This window comes from Brachyistius frenatus, unplaced genomic scaffold (assembly GCF_029030835.1).
Source record: "Brachyistius frenatus isolate BFR_SWC_R1_liver_20210118 unplaced genomic scaffold, ASM2903083v1 Contig_18, whole genome shotgun sequence".
NCBI lineage: Eukaryota > Metazoa > Chordata > Actinopteri > Embiotocidae > Brachyistius > Brachyistius frenatus.
The window spans coordinates 2,874,828-2,901,186 of record NW_027210617.1 but is presented as its reverse complement, the minus strand read 5'-3'; the positions used below and the strand labels follow the sequence as shown (position 1 = coordinate 2,901,186).

Genomic DNA, 26,359 nt, shown 5'->3' with positions numbered 1-26,359 from the left:
TTGTTTTTCCTGTCCGTACTGGCCGTTGAGCAATCCCTTAAAAAAAAAAAAAAAAAACAGAGCTTTAGGTGTAAGAGTGGGGGACAAAATCCACAGTTCTCGTTCACATATATCACAAAAGGCTTTCAAGGATTCAGCTGATGGTTTATGGTCACAATGTACATAAAGGGAATGCAAGAATGGCTTTAAGGTAGGCTTGAAAAAAACAACTATCTTTTTTTATTTGTGCAGAATAACAGCTAAGAGTGGTTTGGATCTAGTGTGAGCTCCTTGATTCAATTCCTCAAAATTTAATTGTATTGAAGGAACATTTTGAAATTCTGTCTCAGTACTTCTTTATTTGACAGTCAGATAACCGTCAGGGCAACAGTGAATGAGAACTACACACTAGTTTCTCCATCATGTCCTTTCTTAAATTGTGTTTTGGCTGACTGGCAGACTGCTGTTGATGTAACTGCTGGAAAGCACTGCGCTTTCTACATGTGCTGGCTTACTGCAGGGGGTAGACACATGCAAAAAGGCAGCCCCTATAATGGAGCCATCACAAAGGCCTTACAATAATTATGACTTTCAACACTGAATATTACAACCTTTATAGACATTACTTCTGATGTCATTTTATCAGACTGCGTTGCATTGATGTTTTGATTGTGTCTCCAGTTCATCCAGAGTAAATGGGCAGCACGAGGTGGTAAACGGTTCAGCTAACTATTATGACGGGGGTCACACTGGTGCTTTAGTTCACATACATTTTTATAGATATGGTTGGACCTATAATTTTACGACTACCACGAGCACTTTTCTCAAGACAGCGGTTGAATAGTGGTGAAAACAGAATTATCTTTGTGTATATAACCTATAGTGAACTCTAGGTTGGGCGTGCAGGTGTTTGCAGCAGCGCACCAAACATGACTTGCACCTGCAACAAAATGCGCCCATATCTGCCGAGCCATGAGGTGGTAGTGTAGGTATGGTGTTTGCTATATATGGCAAGCTTAAGTGTCACAAATTGTTTATGTTTTCTTACAATTTTCACAGAAAACACCCCCATTTTCACGTTCAGTTATCAAAAACTCCCCTCGTAATGGCAATTTGTGGCACTCCTGGCTAGCTGCGGCTCGCCAGAGCAAACGTTTACTCGTTGGTCGAATTCGTTTTGACACCTCAAAAATATACACACACACGCGTGCGCTGTATGTTTCGTACCTGCAGTGTCAAATTCCACTGAACCAATGGTTTACACATCATCAACAACAACAACAAAAATGGCGAAACAGCAGAAAGAGGGGTTAAAATTAGTTTTATTATTATTTAATAGAGCAGAAAAAAAGTCCCAAAAAAACAAATATTTCTCATACATTGTTTTCTTTTTGATTTGGGCTGTGCTGCGTTTAGCAGAGCATCGACCCCCAAACAAACGGAATGGTGATATTGTTGTCAAAACAGCAGCAGCAGCAGCAGCAGCAGGCAGTAGTCAGGACAGCACGGGGTTACAAGTGATGGGGCTCGTTCCAGATTGCTTATTTTGCATCCACAAGACGCGGGCTGCTACCTTCTGCCTGTCAGGAATGTACAGACAACCTGGAATATTTCTGATGCTACTTGGGGAGACGAGAGAGACGAAAATCTCCAGCTATTAAAACTCAACGTTGTGCGCTTGCATTTCTGTCAGTAACGTACGTACTGTACTGTCGCACCATCCGAAATGAAACGCGGGGATGATACCCGAGCACCGAGAGATAAACTTCGACTGATGCCCATTTACCTAATGCAGTGCACCATCTTTTACTATATGAAGCCTGACTTGATCAGTGAGCTAAAGAGTGCACTATGGATATAAACCTTACAATGCTAGATCACAATCTGGAGTGGGGCGGTAGGGCAGCAAGACGCAGGGTTTGTAAATCAGTGATGACATCATTAACAATATCATTTAAATGTGAGAAAAAAAAAAGAAAAAATTAAAAAAAAAGACAAGATATTGGAAATTAAATGCCGGGGTGGTCAGCCTCTTGTCAGTTGGGGTTGAGATTTTTGTTTTTTAAAAATTCAACATCGTTTGTGACATTTTCCAATAGGGCATAAATGTAAAGCCATTTTCTGAGTGCTGACACAACTGAACCACCCCAAGGACTGAAATGAAAGAAGACAGCACATGGTTGCTTAACAACTCAAACCCACGAGCAACGGGAATTCTTGCCGTTTAATGTTGGACATATTTGTACTTCTCTAGCTTATCCTGTGCTGCTGCGACCTGATAAAAATGCACTATAGCTCATGTGAAAGGCAGAGATAGCTCAATTCAATGACCTGACAGACAGAATTCATACACACCTTAATGTTAACGACTAAGAAGTTCATGTCATTTGTTGCTATAGGGTTTTTTGTTTTTTTTTGTTTTGTTTTTTGCATAACTACATTCTGAAAGCTGTCCTGCTTCTCTCTGACCAATCGTAGGGTGCGCGGGAGCCACTTGACACATGAGAGAAAACAAATCTTAAGGTGATGATCCATTCAAACTTAGGGCATAAGCATATGTCTTTACTAACATGACCCTATAAATAAACTTGACGTTTGTCTATTGAAGAAAAAAAAAAAAAAAAAAAAATGCACCACAACCTATGACTAAAAGCAAAACGATGTCAAAAATATGACATTCCTTACACCCTCCCCCCCCTCAGTTTAGCATGAATTCATGTTTATATCCAGAGAGGGTTCAAATAAACTAGAAACCTTCTAGCAGAAGGGATTCCATTTGGGCTCCACTAGTTCTTTGGAAGGTTTATTTTACAATATTCAATAAGAATAGTCCTCCGAAACATATGCTCCGTGTTTTTACATGAGTCAGCAAAACCTTATTCGTCCTCTTCGTCTTAAAAAAAACAAAAGTATTTTAAAAGTAGGCCACAACATGGAACCCAGCAGATGTAAAACCACCTCAACAGTAACATTAAGCCTGTAAATTCAGACCTCAACAAGAGGCCACTTCCAAAGTATCAGGGAGCACAATATTCCAAACACAGTATATGACTTACAGAAGAAAAGACAAAAATCCTAACATTCAGCCATACAAAATAATCCAACACACGTCAACTTCTCAGCTATACGCTGTAGGTTAGAGAGAAGAGGCAGTCTGTGTGCAGATAGAGATCCTTTTTTTTTTTTTTTTTTTTACAGTCCTTTTTTGATTTTATTCATTTTTGCAAAGCTGAAGCAGTTCTTATTATTTCGTGGATGGTCCTCGAAGCTCAACAACAATCCCTGTGATGAGGTTAAGTTCGGTTTGGCCACCACACGGGCCTGAGTCTGACTGGCTCAGACTGGAGAAGGGCAGGACGTAAGGCGAATATTTCATTGTATATAATAGTGATTATTACTTTTCCCTGCCTGATCCAGAGGCAGGGGAGCTCGGGGATCGGGTGGCGGCTTCCTCTTGGTGCAAATGGGAGGTTCGACCAATACACAGGGAGGGGGAGGCAACATCACTGGAGAAGTTTGTAAAATTGTACATGCCCATGTCACCCCAACCCTCACAAAAGGTACCCAAATTCTATTCGACATATTCCTCGTGTCCCTGAAGCTGCCGCAGCACAACTCCAACTCGGGGAAGGATTCAGATAAGGAAGAAGGTAGCAGAAGAAGATGGAAAAGAGGCGCAAGAAGACCTCCGTCCGACAATGAAAAGAGGCTGATTCTCCCCTGCGCCACTTTAGCCAGCGTCAGAGTCCATCGAAAGGATTAGAACGATAATGAGAATGGCTGTTATTGATATTAAGAGGGCTAATAGTTATGGTGCCGGTCGGGAGTAGGATTGCATTATTTCCATGTGTTTGCTGCCTGGGAGATAGAACGGGAAGGAATCATGTCCAGCAGATATTCTCGCTGACGCTCAACAGCAGAGGTGGTCTTATGGGCAGACAAGCTGGGGTTCACGTAGGCCATGGTCACACCTGTCAAGAGACAAACACAAGCGGTCAATGCACTGGACATTATTGATATCAGGCTGTTATACAATGATATTAGATGATGAAATATACTTTTAGAGTATTGTAATTGACAGATTTGGCATAGAGCAATAAGTGTAATGATAAATAAAAAAAAATATTTCACCCCAGAAAAAGTTGGACCTTTTAGGAGTTTACTTCTAGCGATACAAAATGCCCAAACTAAACACGGGGAATAGAAAGAAAGAGGGAAGAGTGACAGAAGAGAAATCCACCTCAAAAATGAGTCATTAACCCAAAGAGGGGCAGAAAGCGAGAACAGGTGACCAAAACTTGTCCCGTGTCCATTTACCTGTGTTGCCACCGCTCTGCTTCCTCCAGGCAGCCATGTTGCCCTGGTTACCGCCGCTGCTGCCGGCGCTGACCTTTGTCCCGTGCTGCAGCGGACGTGCTGCAGCATGCTTACCTGACCTACTGCCCAACGCTGCCGCTGTCACCGCATTCTGCAGCTGGGAGGGGGTGAAGGAGTGGGCCATGCCACGAGCGTTCACTGCAGACTGGAGGCTGTGTGACAGCTGACTCTGTGGAGACACAATGTGATGGAGGTGTCGGTTCAGCCGGTCATTAACTTGCAGCGTATTGTACCTGCGGATCGGGATCGTCAACGCAATCAAAATGCCACGCTGACCTTGATAGTGGAGTGGTGGGCAGACAGAGATCTGTGCTGCATGGCAGCCCGGACATGCTTATACTGCTGGGACACCAGCACTTCACTTTTGGACAGTAAGGAAGAGGAGGACGAGGTGATTTTAGAGACAGAGGAGGCAGAGGAAGAGGAGGCTGCCTGCTGGAGGATACGCTGTTCAATCTCCTGCTCCTGCTGGAGTGCCTTAACAAACGCTGCCTTCAGGCGGCTGGTGTGCTCAGCCTTCAGGGCCTTCTTCTGATTGGACGACATGCATTGGTCACAGAGGATGGTCCCAGCCTTCTCCTTTCTCCAGCGGGAGGTAAAGTCCGTCTTGCACTGGGCGCAGGTGTATGGCTCTTTGGGAATTGAGCCAGCCATTGTAGCAGCTGGGCCCAGGTTACCTGTGGGATGGACAACAGACCCGAGATGAACACAGAGCTTCTACTGGTTTTATACTTTTACATTCTACAAGTTAGATCCACCGCTGTACTGCGACATCTGCAAAGTAGCCCCCAGAGTGCAAAAATCCACCTACCCCTGCCATGCATCTCCAGAAGTTTTTGCACCACCTCTTCCAATCCCAGCAAGTAAATGAACTCATTATTGGCAGCAGAGGGCAGGAAGTTGAACTCGGGGGCAGGAGGTTTGGGTGGAGGGATCTCCAGCAGCGTCTTCTCCAACTGTTTACGCAGTGCAAGTTTAGCAGCCGCCTGCCGGCTGGCTGGAGAGTCATTCACACTGGAGTTGGGTGACACTGAAGAGCCCTTTAGGCTGGTTGGAGATGCCTGGACACAAAAAAAAAAAAAAAAACAGAAACGACCTTAGAAGCAACATATGAGGACATCAATTATAAACCATGCAGCCTCAAAATGGAAAGCTTAGCCAGCAAAAAAGAAGAACTGGTACATATTTCAATGGAATTTCTCCACAGGTGTACAATAACTGCTTGTATATTGTGTCCTCACCTGAGGGATGTTGACCATGATATTACTGTTGGCTACATTAGCCACCCGAATGAGTCCCTGCTGAATGATCCTCTGGCCCTGGATCTGGACATTGGGCACGGAAGCCCTGGGAGCCAACAAGAGTGGAGGGGGGCCTGAACCGCTGTGATGCTGCTGTTGCTGACGTAGACTGGCTATCTGGTGGGGAGTTACTGCGATCGGCTGATAGTCACAAACACACAGAAACAATCATTACAGAGGATAATGATCCGGAGGCATGAAGAGATGGAAGGTTAAAAAAAAAAATTTAAAAAAAAAAGACCAAATTAAACATTCAAAGTACAAGTTTACACATTCATAGATTCCGAACAGGGAAAAGGAGAAGATTTCATTTTAATGAGACAACTAATCTTTTTTTTTGTTTTTTTTTGTGGAAAACCCATATTAGACACACATTGTTCCAAGCAGAGTTTTCTAATGCCTCTTACTCCATGTCTGGAAGGGACCCTTGAAATGAATACACCTGAGAGGTAAGATGGCAACACAGCAAATGATATGAAACGGTTCCGCTCACTAACCTGGGCTCCTCTGACCAGGGGTGGCATGACGCTCTGAGAGTTGTGTTTGGACGGGACGTGTTGCCCACCCCGCACCAGCGGAGGGGGGATCACCGTGCCTGAGCTGCGACCAATCACCTGGAAGCACAACAACAATTCCAGTAAATTTAAATGGCACTATGCCAGTTTTGCTTTTTGTTTTGTTCTAAAAAAAAAATTAATTTAAAAAAAAAAAAACAAGTGAACCCGACTCGGGTGTCCACCTCAACTGTGGTCTGGCACATCACAATACGACAGAGGACTTTTACATGCATGAGTACTTTGTAGTACTACTGGGCCAAGTAGGCGAGTCCCTACCTGCAGGGTTCCTTTGCTTGATGTCATGCTACCTCTCACCAGAGGAGGAGGAGTAGCCACAGAGCCAGATGCCTGGACATTAAGGAAACAGGGCATCAATGAACAGAATGTTTTTTTTGGTTGTTGTTTTTTTTTATGTGTACATCAATGATGTCATATGGAAGACAGGAACTAGGACTCTTCTGTTCGGTATCACTAGACATAACAAGAAATCAACATTATTATGTAATGGTTACCTTCTGTACAGAGCTCTCCTTCTGGATCTGGCTCTGTCGTAGTTTCTTCAGCAGCACAAGTTTGGCCTCTTGGAGTCTCAGTTCCTCCTTCAGCTGTTTGATGACGCGCTCCCTTTCCTCAGGTGAACTCTTCTATAAATACCCCCCCCAAAAAAAACAGAAGACGACAACTTTAGAAAATGATGTTCATAAGAGTTATTTTTATGTGTAGAGTGTTTTGTTTCGGGGTTTTTTTTTCCTTCAGAAAAGAATAACAACAAGGACTTCTGTTTTGTGACATGACTGTCTTTTAATGAAAGTACAATTTAAAGTAATGGCAGAAGACGGGACAAATCACAAACTATGCCTTCAAATTTAATACTGAATTTATTTGTAACTGTGGCTCAGTCGGTAGAGTGGGTTGCACACTAATCGGAAGGTTGGTGGTTCGATCCCCAGCTCCTCCTGTCCGCATGCCTAAGTGTCCTCGAGCAAGACACCGAACCCTAAAATTGCTCCCGATGTTGTACCATCGGTGTGTTGTAAGTCGCTTTGGATAAAAGCGTCAGCTAAATGTAATGTAATCTGGAGAGGTTGTTGTAGCAGTACAAGTTGTACGTTTTCAGTGTTCTCAGCAGGCGTTACCAAGTAAGAGAGAAGACTTTTAAACCAGTGAACAGAGTAGAACAATTGTTTGAAATGTTTCAATTGCGTTTTCCTACCATAAGTTTGTCTGTGTCCGCCTTTGTGACGCAGTGGCCGTTCATGAGCGGACTGGACGGCTCATTGTCTGACAACACGATCACATCGTCTGGCGAAGGAGGCTGCCGCTCGCTCTTAACGTCACTGGAGCGAGAAACGTCATAAGATTAGCATTGTTGTTGTCATGTCACCATCCAGCATCCATCATGCTCCTGCGCTTCAAGCGACCTCGCAGCAATTCAAAATGACCTGCAGTTCTATATTTCAACCAGTAGGTGGCAGCGTATAATTACGATTTTATCATCCCTGTTGTGGTGTGAATGTGTGCTGGGACACACAAGAACCAAGAGATCAATAATGGAGTAATGGCGGCAGGGGAAGAACGCAACAACCCATTATCTCCAGCAAAAGGTAACATCGACAGACATCCCAATCCGCTCCCTTCCGACCAAAAATTCACACACAATCAACATAAAAACAAAGGCCAAATTAACTGCATTGTTGTGTTTTTGTGTGAAGAAAAGGCTCCAGACCTTTGATGAAATGTTAAGTGGCTTTTCCTGAAGACTAAGGAGAACAAAGGCGAGCTACATATGCATCACTCTGGAGAGGGGTGGAGGTAAGAAGTAGGGGGTGGTTGTAATTTACAGCGGATGGACCATGGCGGAAAAATAAATCTGCCTCTATCCCGGTGGGGATTCCTGTCGGGTCCTAAAAGTCAGGCTGGCTAGGAAGAACTAGTGGAGGTGAAGGGAAGCTAGATACCACCGCATGTGAGAGATAAGAGGTTTGTGTCATACTGTGGAGTTAAGCCTGAACACAAGCCCCGTGAAGTTATGTAATTGTTCTGTTGAGTGAAGAGGCTTCAGGGCTCAGACCCAGTTTCCCAACCAGACAGGGCCTCACCCCTCCCCTACCTCCGCGGCAAGGCCTATGGCCTAGCCTGATCGGCACAGCCTGGGCCTCCGCTCTGCCCTCCCTCCCAGCTGCCGACATCAGAGTCACAAGCTGACAGAGCTTTGCAGAGCCAGGTCTGCTGAAGACACTGGAGAGGGTGACAGTGAGGGGGAGGGGAATAACGTGGCCAGGAGCCAACCTATTGTGTACACTCTCACTCAGTCACTCAGTCACTCAGTCAGTCAGTCACTCTTTCGCACACCCCTCCCCCATCCTTCCTTACTTGTTCATCTTTTATACTCTGACTCACTGACTCACTTCTTCGCATTTTTTCATTCCTTTTGCGCTCTCAGGTCTCCAGACACGGTTTTCTGCAATCCCCTCTTTCGCCGCAACATCTGTCTCAGCAGCTGCCCTCAGCAGACACCGCATGCTCAGTTCAATAAGGTCAAGATAGACAAGACCCATGTTTTTAATATGTACATGACTACACGCACATTTCCCCAGACTAAGCAATCGCAACGTGCAGCCCAATTAGCATCATAATAAAACTTTTCCCAGCTGCTGCTCAGTACACAAACAGACCCTTGTAATGCTTTTCTGCTGCCACTTCCTGGAAAGTACTTCCCTCATGTGTTTCCTTAAAAATGAGAAAGAATGATCTGTCACTTTCAGAATACTCTTTCTCAGAATAGCCGTCCCCTCCATAAGCACAGCTACAGCCTGAAGGGTTACCAGTGTTTCTGCACACTTCTGTTTACATTCCATACATACAGTATGAAGATAGAAATAAGTAGCACTGGAGAGGAATTGGAGAGATTCCTTTCTCACAAAATCTTAATGGAAACCCAGCGCCTCGACGGACTTAGCCTCCCTGACCAAATAACACGGACTAGCTTATGGTGGTTGCGACGAACTATTGAGAACAGCTTACACAAGCGTCACAACACACAGCAGCTTGGTTACGTAAGGTCCAGTGTTTCTGCATGCCTCGGCTTCCCTGATCATGGCTTCGCACTGACCCAGCTATAGGATTGCTGAATCAGTCATTATGAGGTGCGGCGGGATTCTCCATTCAGAAAGCAATGCCAAACTGCCAAGGGCCATTTTAAGCTGCATATGGCTCTTCAAGTTGATGTTATGGCGGCGCTGTGAACCAGCAACAAGCTCAGTAAAGAGGTGCTCAAATTTTGACATGTTCTACTGTATACAAAGCATCAAACAGCATGCAGCCTACTTAAGAAGACACAGGAGTGTTGTCTTTCAGCATCGTCTCTGCGACACCCCTCACGTACATGTACCCATTCACGACAACCGCATCGGTTCAGTTTCTAACATCCATCGGTTCAGTTTCTAACATCGTCTGGCGTGGGCAAAAATGAGCTCGCATGGCATTCAATTTCAAAGTTGGCCAACTTGTCCTCTCTGCAAAAGCAATAAAATAATCACCTTGCAGTAAGTAAGCAAAGAAACACATGCCGGGGGTTAAACCGGAGCCAAAGGTGACACTTGTGTGCAGTTGTGATGTTCCACAAACAACGGAGCCAGCTCGCTTTCAGCTGAATCAGCTCTCTGTTCCACTTTAACTGCCATCACATCAGTGTGTGTTATTTATCGCACTATGAAACACAGGTCACATGACATCAGGCATTTCTCTGTGTGGTCATGTGACACACCCACCACCCCTCCTGGCCCCTCCTTCCTCCAACTGCTCCTTCCAATGTGGAAACCATGGCAACGGCCAGTTGGAACCAGTTTGTGACACATAGCCTTCATTTTGTGTGAAGTGTGAGGCAGAGTTCAGGTGCTGCTGTGGGAGAAAATGGAGCCCAGGCCTCAGGAGCCTCAAAAAGTTTTCAAAATGGGGGCAGGCTGCAGGCAACCACACAGTGACTTCCTGTATGACTCCTGTCAGACCACTTGCTAGTGTAAAGTTAAAGAGAAACCTGAGACTCCAATAGACACATCAAAACCGCACTGTGCATGCATGCATAAAATCCAAGGCCCGCACTACATAAATAAGCTGCAAGAACTTTTCAGACCAATTCGCACAGAAAAATGCAGGTAGTTAGTGTGCCTCAGTTGTCCTTTTAATGCAGATGATTCAACATCAGCAAAACAAACCCAAACAGAAACAGGAGCAAAGTATAGTTTGTATCTTGTACTCTCAAATTTGTGTGTAAGCAGATTATGGTGTATTTTGTGCAGCTGGAAACACTTGTGCATTGTTTATTGTGGACAAAGTTGGCTCACTGTGAAATATCAAGTGTACAGGAACAGATATTACTGGGCAAGTAAAAGTGTTCATTGTATTCCAATAAACTAAACAAGAACATGCTCCTCAAAACCAGCAAGCTCTAAGCCCCTTACACTAACTCTAATGTGACACTGAACTTTTTCCTTTTCTCACCTTTTGGAAGTGCTCATGTCAACAGGCTCGTCTCCAGTCTGCACCTCCACCTTTATGGTGGCCTTCACTTCCCCTGTCTTCAGGATGCTAGCTGCCACCTTAGTGGCCTGCTCGCTCTTCAGGGTGACGCCCTCGGCTTCAGATCCCACAAGGGCCAGCGGGGTCCCAGCTGTGTCACCCTTCTCCAGCTTAACCCTTTTACTGTCCACGTCCCCCGGGGAGCCAGCAACAGCTGCATGGTCCCTCTCCAGAGCCCGCTTCTGGCTGCGAGTCTGCCTCACCGCCTCCTCCGACATGGCTGCTCTCACCCTGGAGAGAGAGGGAGAGAGAGGGAGAGACAGAAACAGAAAGACAGAGACAGAGAGAGAGAGAGAGCAAACTGTTACAAACAAACTAAATACTTCCATAAAACCAACAGACAAGGAGGCAAAAAGGCTTTGGTTGTGAAAAGAAAAAAAAAACCGAAAGTTCAGAGTGGGCAGCAGGGTAAATGTTTGTGCGGTAATGCACAGGTCAAGGTGCACTCCTACAGTAGGGAGCGGCAATTGTTTGTGGTCCAAGATGAGCGGTTTCCACAGAGCAACTCTAAAACTGAATATCACTTTTCACAATTTAATAAGCCTACTGTAATGCAAACTTTATCAGGAGGTCTGCCATGATACAGTTTATCACCTCCTGATAAAACTGCCACTCTTCTTTAGCCAACATGCCAAAACAACAACATACTAATGTGTGAATGCTAACAATTACTTCTTTTTTTTTTTTTTTAACAATCACGCACTGTAGCAAATGAGGATTTTCTGAAATCCAATTTGAAAATAGAGAAGACAATTACAGGTCCAGCAACAAAGACGTAGTCCTATACGCCCTGCGAAGTAAACTGTTGTTCAAGTTTTTTGTTGGCCGAGGTACAATTAGAAACTAGAATTGAGACAGTAAAACTGGACGACAGCAATGGTAGGTGTAAACTTCATAGTGATAAATGACCTCAGAGGCTGACTTCGCCCGAGAGGCCAGCAGGTGACTAAAGAGCGACTGACGACGCTAAACCTAAACAACAAATATGATTCTACAGCAGCACTCGGGTGGGAATTCAATTTAAGTTTAAATGGCAGAGGCTTAAATCAAAGATTTCTCTATGAATCACACCTGGGGGATGTGGTATCTTTAAGCACATTTTATTCCACAGATTGCTACTATATTCAACCAGAAACTAAAACAGATTGTGCAACCACTGTAAATCCTGCTCTGTAATCATACGAAATTCTTATCATGATCATCATTATTTTTCTTGATTACTCGATTATTCAGTCTATTAAAATGTCCCAAAAAAAGTTTTAAATGCCAATTTCCCAGATATTTCCTCTCGTATCATGATTCATAGGGAAAAAAAAAAAAACACCAAATCATCACATTTGACAGGCCGGAAAAGTGTTTTTCATTGTTGCCTGCCTGAACTGACTAACTGATTATCAAAATATTTGCTTATTCATCTTTTTCTGATATTTCCAGCGGTGTAAAAAGGGACAACCCTGAGGTGTACAGGCATCTCCTGTCCTACTGCCAGTTCCCCAGATGCTGACCCAAATCGTACGCAGTACAGTAACAGCAGAGGATGAGAGACCCACTTAGATTTCTGGGGGGAAAAAAACTATTACACAGCAGAAAAAGAAAGCACCAAACTCTGTGAAACATTCCCACCAAGCACACCGATGTAGGCCGTGTAATCATTATGGAACAGGCACTCGCACTGGCTCTACAATGAACACTTTACAATAAAATAGGTGATGCTTTACTAACATTTTGTACAAGAATGCCCACATAACATATAATTAAATCATTTAAAGATCCTGATATGATACCGTAACTAATCATTGGACTGAAACCATGTGCATATCTACGCAACCTTGCATGTCTGATTAAAGGAAGCCGAGTCGAGGGCTTTCTGGTCCGTGACATCTTCACAGCTCCATACTGAGGTGTCGATTATTGACAATGACCAGGACATAAAAAAATAAATAAAAAAATAAAAAGAAATACTGACATCGTGTCAAATACACACGTATGGTAAACATTCCAGCGCCAGAAAAAAAAACTGGTCGACACTCCCAACATAGTAGGCGGCGGTATTTCTCCTTAACGATGGTTCTCGCCTGCCAAAAACAGGAAAGCGACCGCCACAGTGTGTGCTGTGTGGCAACTACTGCAGCGCAAAAATGATGCTTGAGCAGATGACAGACAAAAGAAAGACGCTCGCCAGGATACGCTCTCTTGCTTTTTCGTTAGGCAGCGTCAAAGAAGCCAGATAAAGCCGGGGTTTCCGGTCAGCTAATTTTGTTTGAGTCAGTAGACAAGAAATCAAAAGAAGACACGGCTGGTGCGTGTCAGGATGAAGCTATTACTAAATCATAGGCCTGCTTCAGACTCTCCCACACTATCTACACTTGTATTTTAAGTGTTTCATTTGCCAACAAAACAACAACAAAAATGACAAAACCCAAATATACGCAAATATAAAATTGACCAATAGCATTGTTATTATGTTCAAATATTCTATGCATATGGTGATGGCTAATTCATCATTGTGAATTCTTCTGGCCATGACAATCGTGAAGCGAGAGAAAAATGTCTCTCCTTCGAAACCAGTTCAAACTGGTCTGCAGTAGAGAGAGGGTGCAGGTTGAACCTATGGAGAGAGTGGCAGAAGGGAGGAAGAGAGACCGAGAGGCCACAGACGGGTCCGACACAGCGAACAAGACCGGAGGGAGGAGGGAGAAAGGATGTAGTCTTTGGACATTCCAAAACACCAGACTAGGCGGACGCGAGTTACTTCTGTGGCAGTCCAGAGTCAACGCTCCACGTAATAAGCCTGTCATTCACGATATCCGATACTCCTCAAAACAGCCTTTCAGCTTGATTGGACATAATGGACAGCAGACAAAACTACTAACGTTGTTTGTTAGGCATTAAAAGGTGATAATTGACCCGACGACATCGAATGCATAGGAGACCTCGTACGACGAGTCTGTCATCTGCAAGACGAGGCACAGAGAGGACTGCAATGTAAGGTGGGAAAATGAAACCGCTTTTTCAGCAATTTCAACAAATCGCTGTGTGCGGTAAGACCGCCGCGTTCTAACAATGCACTTTTGTTAATTCAGCTCGAGTCGAGATAAGATACAGACATCCCTGACATTTTGCAAGGTGTTGAGCTGAGCTGGTGGCAATAAGTAAACCGAAGAACGCATCCAAAACGAAGCAACTACAACACAGCGAAACATTTAAGTGTGTGCGTGTGTGTGTGTGTGTGTGTGTGGGGACTGAAATCTGGCCTGCTCCGGTACACGGCAAGGACAGATGTGCCCTGCTGTACCATCCCTGGACACAAAGGCTATCTATCTGCTAGAGATGACAGCTTGTGTGCGCGCCCATATACCCCACACACACACACACACACACACACACACACACACACACACACACACACACACACACACACACACACACACACACACACACACACACACAGAGCGCTTCAGAAATCATACTTTAACCCTGTAAGGATGTAGAAACGGTGGCTGCACATTGCTCTTGCTGTAACGGTGTGGTGGCGAAGCGTGTCGGGTAGAAAATGACTGGAACCCTTTGGGACATTGCAGTCATATCTTCACGTCACCCGGACGGCTGTGGCGGCTGGTTGCAGACTCCGGAGACACGTGGCTACCTTTGTCCCAGAAGAGATAGGTGGCATTGTGAATCCGGTGTTTAACATGCTGGCTGCACTGCTGCTAAGCAACAAGTGGGGTGAGGTGGGGAGGGGGATTAAAATTGTTGTCCATGCATATATGTTGTGATGTGTTGTGTATGCACTTGAGACTAAGAGGTGTGTGTGCGCTAGTTTTTACTGTTCCAAAGCACTTGATCTCACTGAGCCTCCATTGAAGCACCATCGCTCACTGGTTGATTCAGTCAGTAAAAATCAGATGATGACTATAGATCATGAAAATAGTATGTGTGATATATCCCGTTTATAGTAGGGGGAAAAAAATATCACAATGACAAATGTATGGATAGAAAATTTGAGAGGGATTAAAGAAAATCCCAGGTGCGATCTGGAAACGGTCCGTCTATGGCATTGAACAGTGACACCTGAGAGGGTTCGACGGCAGAAGAAAACTAGCAAAGACTTCAAAGCAGTAGGAAACGGAAAGAGTTAGACTACGACAGCGTTCAAAAGTAGGAGATAAAGAAAGTAGGGCTGAGGGGGTAAATTATGGCTCCAAAAGCGGCGGGAACAACACATGATAATACAGACAAAGCTACTCTTTCTCTTTCAAAGTGGACCGTGAAAATGTAAGCCACATCAGATTGCTGGATTTCTGAGTTTGCCATGAATTTCCATTCTATCGCCAGGCAATAAACGGCAAAAAGATCCAACAAAAAAAATCAATCAACTAGTAGCCTCCCTGGCAGTGCAAGCGGTCCCCCAGCTCTATTTATGCAGCATGTAAAAAAAAACAACGGAAACCGACACGACAATCTCACGAGCAGGTCTGACTTGGTCATCAGCAGCAGGTCCATCGGGAGATGCCTGAGGAAACGGGTACCTCCAACCTCTTTGTTCTGGGACTTCTATTCAAATATATGTTCTGCCTATTGTTTTCCACAATCACAACTCCACTGCTCATTTCGGACTTTAAAAAGGTAAGCCAACCATGTCACAGTGCAGAGCTTTGATTTACACTACAACACCCCTGCGGTCTTGAGGCTGCGATTAATTTACAGGAATTACAAAAAGCTGACTGATTTTGAAATGAAGTTTATAAATAATTTTCGACCAAAGAAGAAAACACACACACACAGCATCAATAAACTATGATAACTGACATCACTATACCAGAGTCAGGATTGTCGGTGTTTGAACACGTCGCCCTAGCTCTCCGTTTTCTGTCTTTGCAAGACTATTTCTTTCACTTTTCATCTGGACAACCCATTCAACTCTTTGACGGCACCATTTGTGCCTCAACAACTTCACAGTTATCAACTTCACAAAGTTACAGCACTAGCATAAGTTCAAATGCCAACAGTAACTTTAGCACAGATTGCCGTGGTGGTCCCGTCGCCTTCCTTCAGACATTCAGCGACTCTCTTCTCTGAAATGTCCGACATATTGCAAACCTTACATTAAATCTTACATCCCATGCGTTATCTGTTCTGAAGGACGTGCACTACCCTGTGCCCGTTATCCCGCCCGCCGCTTTTAACACGAGCCTCTTCGTATTTGGTTGTTTTTCTTGTACCAACCACGTAAAAGGATACAGCCAGTCATTGGTGGATCTCTCACGCTACAAAAAAAAAACATCCCATTTTCCCCAATTGTAATACCATTAAATTGAGGGAGAATATTGATGAGAGTACAGACAAGTAAAGTATATACCTTTAAGATGTACTGGCATCGATACTGATATCAATAAATTCCTGACAATACCGTGTCTAATCGTATGGCAGTGTAAACTACCTAATGAAGATTAATCTCTTTAGCATATGCAATGCCCTACCAATGGCAACAATAATGACGAGAGGATGAGAAAGAGGATAGAAGAGGATTAGTTATCCATGCCTGTTTCTCTCAGGAGACTGTGGAGGAGGATCCATGTCTCTCGTTTTCCCCCAGAATAATAGGGCCTGAGGGCAGAGCCGATCTTAGACCAAAAAAGAAAAACAAAGCATGGCAGAGTTAGGGACTGCGAGTTAGACAAGATATCTCTACTACCCACTCAAAAAGATCCAAAACACAAATATGTATGAAAGGGTTTACACACAAGCCATTTGCTTCTCGACCAAATGAATCAATAGATGTGATAAATTTGTATTTCTCTGCGTGGGTTGTGTACGCCAATATCAAATCTCCCATCCACTCGTATACTGTGGCAGGATAAGATGCACTTGCTTGAAAACGAATGGAAATCTTGTGACCTGGGCTGACACTACAGGTTTTATTCTCAGTTGGTCTCCTATTGTGTCCAGCAGTTCAGAGACCAGATCAATGGCAAAGGCACATCTCCTCGGGTGGCGTGCTAGCCTCTCATCTCCAGCACTGTAATGATCTCCCCGCTGGGACTGGATCCAGCCAGCCAACACATTAACAGCCATTTTTTTTTTTTTTTTAAACCCGAGGCTTTTCAACTGTGTCCTTAGGGTTCAATACAAGGGGAAACAACAATTATACTGTCCAATAAAAGCAATACCAGTATGGATTTAATATTGCCCAATAAAAAGACAGCACAGCGGCAATTTGATTCTCGTGGAGCAAATGAGCCTTGACCCTCGTAATATTGATTTAATCACTCAGCGTGCCAATTATCTTACCAGCATATATGACAAGATGACGATTTTATGATCTTACATTTAAGACGATCATTTACTCCTCACGACCATACCTGATTCCTGCTGCTGATCTCTCACGTCATGTTAAACTTGTGTTTTTTTTCAGAAACAAATTCTTTTCCTTTGGGATAATCATCTACATAATTAAGAAAAATAAAATCAGCATACCTATGCTAATCTGTGCACCAGGCTAAGAGTGGGGGCAGGGACCCAGTTGAGACGGTGCCATGGTTGGAGGAGGGAGAAGGGTGCAGAGCGCATGTGGTTAGCTGAGCCATAATCTAACTGTACCCAAGTGAAAAATACTCTTCCTTGTCTTCTCTCTCTCTCTCTCTCTCACTGTCCTTCCCTCTACCCCTCCCTGCCTCACGCACACCCTCCTCCTCAGTTGTTGTGTTGTAGGCTCGGCCAGCCCAAAAGTGTGCGTATGCGTGTGTGTGCCCCTACTGGTTGTGTCCCGAACGCCAAGGGTTAAGCCCCTGCCATTTTAACACCACTGACAGATCAGACCATTAGGGTGTTACCTAACAAAATGGAAGCCTTTAACCCTGAACCTGCCAGACTGCCTGTGTGTGTGTGTGTGTGTGTGTGTGTGTGTGTGTGTGTGTGTGTGTGCCGCAGCCACAAAGTGTATGTAAGTGTGCGCATGTCTCCACCTGGATTCTCCCTCAGCAACGTGACGACAACAGCAGCAGTAAGTCCAGGAAGTGGAAGACTGACTTTTGTACATGATTATTCAAAAAGGGAGCCGCGTATAGCCATATTAAAACATATGTGACGATGGGTGTTTGTGAACTACAAACACACCGATCCTTGTGCCACCTATCCTATCCTCATCACATACAACAAACAATTTTTATTTTTTTTAAAAAGCGCATGAATTCTCACTGCCCACATCTCATCTGGAATTTGGTGCGCATCACAGACATACTGTCCATCTGCAAGACGCGAAAGCTTCGGTAGTATTCGGAGTAATTGCGGCACGCCATAAAGAACATAATCTCCTGACCATCACATGACAAGAAGCATCTAAATCGTGAAGCTCCAACACACCTTCACTTCTCAAGACAACCTTAAGCAGCATTAAGCTTCTAATCACGGGATACATTTTCAGCCACAAATGTTTTACCAGCTATAATAAAAAAGGAAAAAAACTCAAATGTTTTCAAAAATCCTAGAAGGGGATTATCTACAATTTCAGCCAAATTGCTTCCAAATGGTTACTCCATAATCCTGTAAAACCAGAAGCACATACCCACATATAGACTGGAGGGCCAGGACACACGCAGACTGCTATCAGATTACATTTCTCAGAAATGGATGGCAGGAAGTGACCAGAGTAGGAGGGAAAAGAGCTTAAAGAGTGCACGGGGAGGTGGTTGGGGGGTGGGGCGGGGGGGGCAGTTTCCTTGTGTTTCTCAATTAGGGTGGCAAATTTGCCAAGAATGAAAACGAGAAACCGTATAAGATCAAATGAGGAGCTGGTTAAGTGCCATAACTTGTTATTCTTGTTTAGACGATTGACGTAAACAGAGGAGACGATCAACAACAAGACTTCAGCATCCCGGGCCAGTCTCCATTACCCCGATATTCAAGTGGAACGTGTTTTGTACACAATAATCTACAAGCCAATGAGTACATCAAGCATTACAATTTAAAGAAAAGCTGTCGCTGGCAATTAAGATGCTGAAAATAGTAAAAAAAAAAAAAAAAAATCTATGTTTACATATACAAACATAAAGACCGAGAGGGAAGCCTGTGTCTTCATTCAATAGATACACAAGTATTCGCCTTCATGATGATCAACGTCCACCGACTGGTAAGTCATTTTACAAATTAGCTCGTCTTCCTTCTCAATCCTCTGACTGCTTAACGCGGGAGTGTTGGCCTACATCCATTGGAGGATGCCCACATTCATTAAAGAAATTACAATGACATTTAAAAAAAAAAAAGGGATTAAGATTGAATTTCTGGCATAAAGCAAGTGTGTTTTCTTCAATGACCACACCCGACAACAACATTGGGTGTGGCCTCAAGTGTTGTCTGGTCCACTTAACCACACCCAAAGGTGATGCCATAACTTTGTAATGGACCTCTTCACTTTTGAGTGCCGTGCACATTGCGTTAAAAGAAAGTTGCTCATGAATATAGATATTTGATTCTTGTTCACTTGTGCTTTTTACATCCTTGTGTACAGGTCAAAAGAATGTAGATGAAGCACAAAATGACAGATGAGGCCGAGCTGCCTTCATATGTGGTGGTGCAGCATCAAGTTCAAGCCGTTTTGATTCTGAACCACTAAATTCAAACTAGTAAGTAAGTTAAGTCGGCGCTCCTTAATTTCTTTTCAACTTTCCATCCCACATCAATAAAATTTGTCTTTTTAAGCGACCCGCCACTGAAAGCGCTGTATTTGAAATAGCAAACACCAACCCTCTGTGGCACGACCCCAGACTTAAATTTCATACCATGAAGCCAAACTCAAATCACACTTAAGAAATGATCGTATCGAGATTCTCAGACTTATAAAGCAAAGCTCATTTAAAGTCAGCAAGGCTGTTAATGTGGAGTTATATTAGTTTATAATGCAAGTTTTGTTTAAAAAGGCTTGCTTTGTGCCTTTGTACCTTCAGCAGAGCTTCTATTGAGTACCTTTACTACGGAGAAACCAAAGGAAGTTTGCAGCGTTGCCGCTTGACTGTTTTAATTTACATTATAACAATCAGAAGATTGAAATTTCTTGAAGTGACTGATTTATAGGCTTAACGTCAAAATAATGTTAACATACTGCTGCTGTGTGTATTGTCCTCAGTGCTGTCAAGCAAATGAGCAAAGGAAATGTGGATTATGTTGTAGGAGTGATACAAAAAGTCCCTTTGAATTTACTTTTTACTTTTTCCGTTCTGCCGCCATCACCACTGAAATCCATTATTAACAGTTCAAACAGAAAAAGAGAAAGAAACTACAAAGTTAGAAAGTGATATCTACTATCTATAAAAACAAATTCATGTGCCCAGGATATCTGGTATACTCATTTAAAAATGTTATTATACCATCCTACTCAGGAATGCTAAGGACACTCTTGCATATCAAAATTTGAAGACTAAAATTTAATTCTGGAGTCACTAAAGTCATCCTGATAATACATTTTTGAAGTCATTTCTCATCCTGGGCCACAGGATAGCTGCACGATATATTACTCATCCAAAACATAGGTAGGAAGATATAGAGTAGGATGACAGTGAGCTTCAGGAATGACAATCAAGTCATTTTTATGTAATGTGACGTAGCAGAAGACAATGTGTGGAACACCTCACAGCACTCTGGCACACAAACTACCCATTATAGAGAACTATTTTTACCATTGTTCATCTGGTGTGACACTATAAATTTCCCTCTGGTGCTTCATCCTGTTCCTTTCCAACCTCCCATCACAGCTGTGATTGTACAAACATGTTCTCCGTCTACTAGTGTTCACGCTCCAATACAAAAAAATTAAAAAAAAAAAAAATCTGCCAACCATAAGCAACCAGCGGGCTTCCAAAGTCAGTGTAATTAACGCTTGTTTTAATGACTATACAGTGATGAAATACACACAGTACACACAACTGACACAAACCAGCCATGTGGCAGGAGTCAGCCAGGACAGTTTGTCACCTCATGAACACATGCCTTGATGCTACATGCATCCAAGTTGCTACAGTCTGCCTGTTTGCTGCACTGACAGTTCGAGAATTGCCATGTCAGCACTAGGCCACACAGTGAAAGCGATTGTTAAAGGGAGACTGAAAAAAAATAAAAACTTTAGAAATGTGTATTTCATAACCTGTAAATGTGCAGTTAGTCTTGCTTACAGTGGGAAGAGAGGCTGCTTCAGGCAATACTGGTCATGCGGGTTGTCACTTGTAAGCAAAAATGCTAGTGGAACCAAACAGAAGAATGATTACCATTATCAGAGTGAACAGGAAGTGTCTTACTGTCAGGGTACTGCTACTACAGAGTGCTGCTTATAGCTTTGTGAATGTACTTGGCTGCAGAAATCAAAGTAACCAGTGGCCCACCGCAGCATTAAAGATGTTAACTTGTAGAAGTGGACAGTCACACAGAGGCTGGTAGGTGGCTGTTTAGCCGGCTTTCAGTGCTTGGGAAGCTCCCAATGAATGCATATTACTGTATCGAATATTGATTCATTGTACTGAATGAAGAGAAGCAGGACTTGGAGCTCTCATTCGAACCAGTTATTTTTCATGCATTTGAGTGGTAATTTTCAATTCGTCAAGTAAGGACAGGAACACATTTTTAAGCCTATAATACCTGCCAAAATACCAGTGGCAGCTGGCCTGGTGATATTTGTGCCTGCTGAGTATTTGTCTGGTGCACTTTCTACTTCAATAAACAAAACAAAAACGAGATGGCAACTGATAAAGTTTCACTTTCCATTTTCTCACAATTTTTCTCTCTTAGTCATACAGTCTTTTCATGTACTGAACCACTGTTGAATGAAACAAACACTTGCATCTGTGGTATGGTAAAAACATGTTTTCACTGAACGACAACTTTGACTTTTGTAACCGTGACAAACACCACTTGTTTCCATTCATTTGACGGTCAATTCATTGTTAGCCATTCACTGAAGGAATATCAACTGTATGTCCAGTCTCAACCAGTAGGCAGCTTTTCAGTACATGTGTCAGCAATGGAATTTTGTCTTTTTTTTTTAAAGATGTTCATTTCATCCATCGCGACACCAAACTCATCACTTCACTTTTAACAGTCTAAGTCAGGTTGGTTACATTGTAAACACACATGCTTGATGAAGTCCAACAGGGTAAACGAGAAATACTTCAGTCCGTCAAACATTGGAGCGTTGCTCACCTCCAGCTCCGAGCATTGCCCGAGGTCTTTGGGTGGGAACCCCTGGCCGATAGGTCTGCTCCTGTCCTCTGGCGCAAAGGAGCAACAACCAAGGAAACTGCCAGAAAGGCAATTTCTTCAAGGATATAAAAACATTGAGATCATAAAAATACTCTGTAAATCTACTTTACTCACTAAAACAAGAGCTCAACGAATTATCTCAAAATTACAAGGTGAATTACTTCTCCAAAAAACAAGGGACAGTTTTCACTTGCAGCAACATCTGTCACTTTTGCATCGCACTTGATAAGCAACGAGTGATTACCAACGCATAAACAAGGCTGAGAATTACAATCCATCTTTTCCTCGTGACTTCACAGTGGAGTAATCCTAAAAACTATTGCAATGAGGTTCCCCGATCTCTCGTCCATACTGACACCATCTAGCAGGACCATTTTGGTGAGACCTCGTGGTTTCACAAACATTTCCTGTTAACCTTCTCACAGTGACTGATCTCGCAGTCCACCAGACTCTTGACTGCTGTGTTAAACTGTGTCCCACACTGAGCTGCTATTATGATAGCACCTCAGCCAGACGTGAATGGACGGAAACAATGAGTTGTGTCATATACAACCATTCAGAGAGATAATATCAGCATTGGGTCTAAATACTGTTAATCAGTAGAAAAAGGCACGAAACAAAGACTAACAAGGGGGATGTTGCATTTCCACACAAAAAAAGAAAAAAAAAAGAGAAAAGAAAAGAATTTTCTTAAATCATGATTCACTTTGTTTGGTTAAGGTTATGTTTAACAGATGTGACTGGTGTTTTAATATCCCTGTGACAGTCACAAATTCGCTGTAAAAAGTAACAACAATGGGTGCAAGTAAACTAACCTACCTTTTCAGTTAAGACGTATCAAAATGCAACATTACTATGAACTAAATGTAAAACACTTGTTATTCGATTCTTCACTTTTAGGCCAACTGGTCACAATTAGTATCGAACACAAGTCACAACTCAGGAAAGTGAAAATAACAGAAACATTAAATTCCAGACTATAATAGATATTAAGACCTGCAAATTTCAAGGATAATATAACCAAAACAAATGTAACAACGGCAATAATGCGCAAAAGGTACCCATGAACCTTGACAATGACACACAAAAAAAAAAACAGTAATGAGTGGCAGAAAATACAGATATATCTTTAGAAGTTTTGATCCTGATGCCGCAGAAGAGGAGAAGATCTCGAGTCATGCCTGTCCAGTTAAATCACTCTCAGGAGGGTTTTTCATAAGAGGCCCCCCTCCTCAGGCAAATCCAAGGCCAATCATAAAATGCAAAGTGACACGTGTCCCCCATCACTAGCCAAGGGTGCCAAATGTCTGCCTCCTCTAAAAGGAGCAGAGGTAGGAATTTGCACACTGCTGTTCAGTTTACAAGACACACCTCAAAGTCAGGTGAAGACCAAACTGACTTGTCCATTCACACAACGTGACCTATGGTTCATAGGCTGCTGTAGATAACATGACTGCACAGATAATCCACGTGCACGGGCTTAATAATTAAAAAAAAAAAAAAATTAATCAATATCAAAATGATTCATTTCACAGGGAAATGAATGTTACGATAGTTAACACACGTTTATAGACCTGACATTAAGAAATCGCATTACACACATTAAGAGGTGATTTTTTTTTTTTTTTACCTCAGTTACAGAAACATTGTTATTTTTGGTAAAAAATGCACAAAGTAGGCGTTTAGTTGTCCGTGGTGTTAGCGTGGGTTGATCGCTGTCGTGGACACAGACAGACACCCCGACAAGAGGCACAGCCGTCCACCATTACGCCTCCATAAAAAGGCTTTTCACGGTTGAGCTATTCTGACAAAGTTGTGAGATCAGTGGCTCGTCCAGCCTCGACCATCGCTGCCCGCGGCGGACCGGGACCGGGACCGGTCGGCTTCGCGACATGAGGGAGCACAAGCGTTTATAAACTTGAGTGACCCAAACTTTGCCCCCCCCCAACCCCCCCCCCCACCTAAAAAAAAACAAAAACAAAAAGAAAAGCTGCTCGTTTTCAACTCACCCGTCAACAACAACAAGCTACCGCTAACTCGGCTTTTGCCCAACAACAACCTGTCCGTCTGTCCATCTGTCCATCTGTCCGGCTGCTCAACCAGCGGCTAACTAACGCGAGCTAACAGCCCCCATTGTGATCACCATCATCACCATCGGAGATAAACAAGTCCACGACTCAAACACGGCGGCTTCACGCTCCTTTAAAACGCGGCGTGATAAATTATGATATATATATATATATATATATATATGTATTTATTTATCGTTTTATAGCTCGGACGTCTTCACGAGTTCAAATAGCGACACGCGACAAACAATGAAACCGACCTCGTCTCACCGGGAGGGGGGGGGGGGGGGGGGGCTAGCCAGCGAGCTAAAGTTAGCCTGCTAACTTTAGCCGGTCAGTCGTGTCTGAGCGGACAGTCGCTGGATTTTTTTTTTTTTTTTTCCCACAAATAATCGATAAGACACATAAAATGTCAGCATCTCTTCTCGCTCCCTCCCGGACGGAGAGTTTACGCAGCTTCGCACCGGCTCGATTAAAAAAAAACCAAAAAAACCCGAATAACTCACGTCACAGTCCGATATTGATGCATCTTCGTACAAGTTCGCCGGGTCGAGTTTAGTTTATATTCCTCCACTTTTAGAGGCTTTTTTTTTTTTTTTTTTTAGTTTCTTGGCATCCCGTGTGTGTGTGTGTGTGTGTGCGTGCGTGTGCGTGTGTGTGTGTGCGTGTAGCTCAGCGACACACAAACTGTTACCTTTGCACGTTAGCCGACATCGAGCTAAGCTACCTAGCTTAACTTGCGCTAGCCGCGCTAACGCCGACAGAGAAACTTCACCGTCGTCGTTTTAATTGAAACATTTAAAACCTTGAATCGAGGCGATGTACGTCGACGAAATAACGGCGCTTGAACTTACGGGAGTCGAGGAGGAGCTTTCTCGAGGTCCACCCCCCCACACACACAGGCGATTTTTCAAGTTGTTTTGACGCGAAGTGTTTTAGCTGGCTTTCGGTGTATTAAAAAAAAAAACCCCGGGGATCCCCTCTCTTCTGTCCGCTGCCACTCCGGCTGCCAGATAATGAGCCACCACGGCCAGGCGGCGTCATGCTGCGTTCAAATACACCTCGGAAATGTTGCGTTTCTAAGTGCTCGGACGTAAAAAAAAAAAAAAAAAAAATGATGCTTTTGGGTACGAATCGACGGAAGTGCTGTAGAAGTAGATAGATTTTTTTTTTCTTCTTTTTTTTTTTTTTTTTTTTTTTTAAACAAACAAAGGACAGTGCAGTTTACGGAATAGGAGCCCACATTCAAGTTAAATGTGTTAGATAATCTGTTGCTTAAGTAAAAGTAGTAAGTACTGGGAAAATACTCCACTACAAGCAAAAAAATCATGCATTCAAAACTTTACTTGTGTGGAAATAAGTATTAAAAGTACTTGCTGTGTAGTGCACTGCATTTTGCTGCTGTATATGTTTAAGGTTGAGCGATTTTTTTTTTTTAACTGCTTAGTTAATCTACAGTAAGGCATCGTAATCTTTAAGATAAACATGAGTTTGTATCGTCCCTGTCCTGTAAGAACCACCCATCTCTAAAAAGTCAACTTTTATTGAGTTTAAAAAAACAGTCCTGTTTTCAGCCCCATGACATTTCTTTTTTGACTGACTTGGCTTTTAAATAGTTTTTTTTTTTAAATGTCTAATTGAATCTTTAAAGTTCATCAGAAATGTTTTAAATCAACACAGTTGGAGATACATGGCTTCCCCTTTACAGGATAGGCATGGAAATATGCAATCTTAAAAGTGACTTACACTGTCAGACAAATGTAGTGCAGTGCACAGTACAATATTTTCATTTGAGAAGTAGTTGAGAAGCTGCATGAGATGGAAAGACAAGTAAGTATAGTACTTGAGTAAATGTACTCGTCACATTCTACCACCGTAAATGGGTAAACGTGATAATTAGTTGGATGGCAAGCTATTATCTTCTTATTGAAATTGACTGGATTGGACTATATTTGAAAGGTTGTGTAACAATTTGTGCTTACTTCACAAATACATTTTCTAGTTGGTGTGTTTGTGTGTTTGACCCAATACAACAACATGACATAATAAATCAAAAATAATGGACTGTTTATTGACACATGACAATACTCTACTAATTAGGCTTACACCTCTTACAATCTTTATTTAGACTGCTACTGGCCATACAGAGATACAAGGAAACACAAAAAGTCACATATCCATTTGACTAATTCATTTTATTTTTGACTTTCTTTCTATTCTTATTACTCTACTCATGTTGCCACAAGTATGTTCC

General features: G+C 43.0%; 1 protein-coding gene across 7 annotated transcripts; it reads right to left on the bottom strand.

Moving 5' to 3' along the window:
- Positions 1-1,283: 1,283 nt before the first annotated feature.
- gatad2ab (GATA zinc finger domain containing 2Ab) lies at positions 1,284-25,160 on the bottom strand. Of its 7 annotated transcripts, XM_069694902.1 has the most exons (12): positions 12,759-12,936; positions 10,715-11,023; positions 7,428-7,551; positions 6,727-6,858; positions 6,491-6,562; positions 6,155-6,271; positions 5,598-5,798; positions 5,168-5,417; positions 4,633-5,033; positions 4,297-4,525; positions 4,111-4,166; positions 3,870-3,950 (listed from the first exon to the last, which is right to left on the bottom strand). In XM_069694902.1, the coding sequence occupies exons 1-12, from the start codon at positions 12,827-12,829 to the stop codon at positions 3,945-3,947; spliced, it is 1,968 nt and encodes a 655-aa protein (XP_069551003.1). In that variant the 5' UTR covers positions 12,830-12,936; the 3' UTR covers positions 3,870-3,944. The 7 variants fall into 7 exon arrangements, with proteins under 7 accessions (XP_069550998.1, XP_069551001.1, XP_069550999.1 ...); XM_069694897.1 differs by lacking the exon at positions 12,759-12,936 and adding an exon at positions 24,960-25,160 and having other exon boundaries at positions 1,284-4,166; XM_069694900.1 differs by lacking the exon at positions 12,759-12,936 and adding an exon at positions 24,046-24,246 and having other exon boundaries at positions 1,284-4,166.
- Between the last annotated feature and the right edge of the window lie 1,199 nt (positions 25,161-26,359).